Consider the following 4,008-nt stretch of genomic DNA (forward strand, 5'->3'; position numbering starts at 1 on the left):
CCTCTTCCCATCATTTAATTAAGGGCGCAGAGTAGAAGATTTGCAAAAAAAAAATATGTTTTGGTATCTAATACATAAAAATGCTGAAAAAAAATCAAACAAATGCTCTGGAACATGGACTGTTCTGCAAACTTGACTGGAATGCAAAGAAATTCAAAGACCATTCTTTTTATACGACATGTTTTCTGTCTATTTTTTTGAAAGATCCGTATGTTCTCTTGTATAATCAGAGAAAAGTTGTACTCATATAAAAAATCAATACATTTGACAAACAATCTTCTGAGTCTTAAATAAATAATAATTACACATATACATAAAAAGGAGATAGTTGTGCATCAACAAAAATGGATAATTCTACCATTATTTTTAGAACACTTATAAGCCCTGATGGAGCAAATAATTAGTGAAAAGAACTCTTTGGGCCAAAGAATTCCCAAAACAGAAACGACCTTAAATCATGTGGAAAATAACAATCAAGTCAGTACTTAATTTTTCTCCCCTTTTCGGTTTTCTTGCTCTACTCGCACAGATAAGATCTTCAGAGCCCCAGCCAAGTCGCCGGCTCGTCTTTCACCGGCATGACGGCGGCGAAGCTCTTCTCCGGCGTCGGCGCCGGCGACGCCACCTCCGCCTTCTTGTATGGTTCGCTCGCCGTGATCCTGCCAATCGACATGCACCCAAGTTAAAATCGAACTTTTTGGAAAATAATTAGTTCAGGGGTTAAAGCAGATTTGAGATAATAAATTCAGTCAGAAAACTGCTCTGGCCTACGTGATTTGAGAATTTTGTATTGGATCTGTTGAAATTTTGTTCGAATTTTCGATGCACGCTTTATTTCATATAATCAAATTTCCATGGGGGTAGTGATGTCTCACCTCTGCTTCCTCTTCTGGAGGAACCGCTGCAGCGACGCCTTCCTGGCGATCGGCATATCGGGGAGCGGGGGGGCGGCGGCTGCCGGCTGCACGGGCTGCGGCGTCGGCGGCGGCGCAGCGTTAGCCACGGGCGCCGGCGAGCACACCGAGCGAGCCAGCTTCATGAGCTCGACGGCCTTCTCGGCCGGGACGTCGTCGAACACGACCACCCGCCCGTCGTAGAAGATGGTCAGCGGCGCCGTGCCCGGCGCCGGCGCCGGCTGGGAGGACGACGTCGCCGCGCGGCGCGGGGGGAAGAGCTGCATGGTCCGGGCATCCGCCACCTGCTCCTCCTCCTCCTCAACCTGCGGCGGCGTGGGCGTGGGCGTCGTCGGATGCTGGTGGTGGCGCTGCTCCATCATGTACTGCCTGAGGAGCCCGCACGTGACGGCGAACCTGCTGCTGCTGCTGCCGGCGGCGGCGGTGGCGGCCATGGCAGTCTCCTCGTCGTCGCCGTCCCACGTTCCGTTCCTCTCCGCGAAGCTGCAGCTGCGAGTGGCGCGTCGGCGTTGTCGCGGGTTGCGGTTGTGTGTGTACGCGCGTGCGCGGTGGCGGGATATATACTAGGGAGGAGTAGAGTAGTAGGCTAAGGCCTTGTTTAGTTTTCAAAAAGTTTCTTAAAAAACATCACATCAAATCTTTAAACATTTAAATGAAGCAATAAATATAAATGAACAAAAAATAAATTGTATAGTTATGGAAGAAATCACAAGATGAATTTTTTGAGACTAATTAGGCCATGATTAGTCATAAGTACTATAGTAACAAATATGTGCTAATGATGATATAATTAGGCTTAAAAGATTCGTCTCACAGTTTCATGGTAGAATCTATAATTTGTTTTTTCATTAATGTCCGAAAACCACTTCCAACATCTGGTTAAACGTCTGACGTGACATTTGTTACAAAATTTTTTACGATCTAAACACACCCTAGAAAGGCAGGCAGCGCGGGAAGAGGAAAGGAGGCACGTGAAACGCGAGAGCGGAAAGCGACGCGGCGGGCGAGGGAGGGGGGCCGGCCGCTGCCTGCTGCACGCCTCTCCTCTCCTCTCTCCCTCTCGAGTTGGTGTGCAATTTGCCTCTTCTCTCCGTTGCGTTTGCTCTCGTCTCGTCTCTCTCTAGGAGGACGCACTAGCTTCCTCTGCCCCCCTTACCTTTTACTCCCTCAGTCTATACATAGACTGACGTCGTTAATTTTCTTTATATATACGTTTGACTATTTATATTATTTAAATTTTTATAATATATAAGACTATACATATACTTAACAATAAATAAAATGATGTAAAAATAATTAATAATTATGTAGTAATTTTCTTAATAAGATAAATAATCAAACGTGCATAAAAAATTAATGATGTCAAATATTTAAGGATAGAGAGAATATTTCTATAACAGATAAAAGATGAATGTTTACACAAAATCCATGCTACGGACTCTTGTCCGGACAAGAGTCTTCCGCCCGAGCGCTGCTCCGCGCTCGTTTGCCGCAGGCGTTGCTACCTGTGCACGCCTGCGTCTCCGCACTGTGTTGCTGCCCTGCTGCACCAATCTCCACCTATGACACCGCTGGCGCCCGTATCCGTCCGCGTTGTTTCCCTCAACCGGGCTTGCCGTCGTCGTCTAATCTGCGTTCACCCCTATGTGTCATCCGTACTCTATTGTGCCCTCCCTGCTATCTCGTGACTGGTTCATAACTTATTCTGTTCGGATGAGGTCCTGCTCCGTAGTCGATTCGAAGATGTATTACTATAACTAAGGAATTCATTTGTTTAGGCGGGGAGGGTTTGAGTTGTATGGCTTGTATCTCACCTTGTATAATCCAAGATAGTGGCGAGCTCAAGCACGTTTGAGTATAAATAAAATCCGTTATGGTTGATCACAAATATCGTCAGAATGTACATAGGAGTGGTAATGAGCTAAGATCTTTAGGTCATTTCACAATCCTACTTGACTCTTAAAAACTCTTATCTCAAAATCTATCACCCTTAACTTTTTTCCTTCTACTTATGCTTATAAGTCAAAATTTAAATTTCTAAGAGTTAACTTTGGTGTTTTTTATCGTAGTTTACTTTTTAGTCTTTTCTTTTATATCATTAAGAACACGTATATACAAATTTTATTTATAAATTATTTTTCACTAATAAATATATTATTTAACTTTTTTCTTAAAAAAGCCAATCAATCAATCCATTCATGTGTTATAAGATGACCGTTAATTTAAGATATCTCTTCGTGCCTTTTTTATTGATTTATCACCCAGAGATACTATAAATTTACAAAAAATAATATGTTAGTTCGGAATACCTAGTGAATATCTACAAGAAAACTCATGAATGCTAATTTGAGTTTGAAAGATGTAACTATATGCTACTCCCTCTTTTTTTTTGACGCCGTTGATCTTTCGATTTATGTTTGACTCTTCGTCTTATTCAAAAATTTTGTTCAAATATACAAAATTATAAATGGTACTTAAAGTTAGTAATAAACCAAATTACAATAAAATAGTCAATGATTATATAAATTTTTTGAATAAGACAAAGGGTCAGATATAGATAAAAAATAAATAAATCGGAGGAAATAATATTGTGCAGATGAAAAATCGACACATATAGCAATTTTCACGCAGTGCAGTAGCGCAGGGACTGTTGCAATTCGTTTTGACCCTATCCCTAGGCTCTGTTCTTAACTGATTGTAAATTTTATATTTTTTTCTTTGCATGCTTTTGAAGCTTCTAAATGATCCATTGTGCGTAAAAGTTTTGTATACAAGAAGCTCCTCATTTAAACTTTTTAAATTAATTTTTAAATTTCTAATAATTAATTAAATTATTTATACTCTCCAGTAGCTATCGCAAAATCAAACCATACAAAAATTATAAAAATCTCAAAAGAAAATCACACTGTCGCTAACAAGCATGTACGCATATGCATCCGGCTACATAAAACTTAATGGTGATGCGTGCAATAATAGTCCACGACAACACATGCCCGAAAGATCACACGAGATCCGATGAAATCATTTCGTTTATTCCTTGAAGTTCAACTATTTCTACGTATTTTTAGCAGTGATTAAGATAAATAAGAAAATT

General features: G+C 41.0%; 1 protein-coding gene across 1 annotated transcript; it reads right to left on the bottom strand.

Annotated features, from left to right (window-relative positions):
- Positions 1-240: 240 nt before the first annotated feature.
- On the bottom strand, positions 241-1,431 carry LOC121055576 (protein TIFY 11d-like). Its single transcript, XM_040528385.1, has 2 exons — positions 876-1,431; positions 241-659 (listed from the first exon to the last, which is right to left on the bottom strand). Exons 1-2 carry the CDS (start codon positions 1,346-1,348, stop codon positions 539-541), a joined length of 594 nt encoding a protein of 197 aa, XP_040384319.1. The 5' UTR covers positions 1,349-1,431; the 3' UTR covers positions 241-538.
- Between the last annotated feature and the right edge of the window lie 2,577 nt (positions 1,432-4,008).

The sequence above is a fragment of the Oryza brachyantha genome, chromosome 10 (assembly GCF_000231095.2).
Source record: "Oryza brachyantha chromosome 10, ObraRS2, whole genome shotgun sequence".
Taxonomy (NCBI): Eukaryota; Viridiplantae; Streptophyta; class Magnoliopsida; order Poales; family Poaceae; genus Oryza; species Oryza brachyantha.

Coding starts and splice junctions, on each gene's coding strand:
- LOC121055576 (XM_040528385.1), bottom strand. CDS start 1,348: ATGGCCGCCACCGCCGCCGCCGGCAGCAGCAGCAGCAGGTTCGCCGTC. Junction 660..875: donor CTCCAGAAGAGGAAGCAGAG/GTGAGACATCAC, acceptor GTCGATTGGCAG/GATCACGGCGAGCGAACCAT.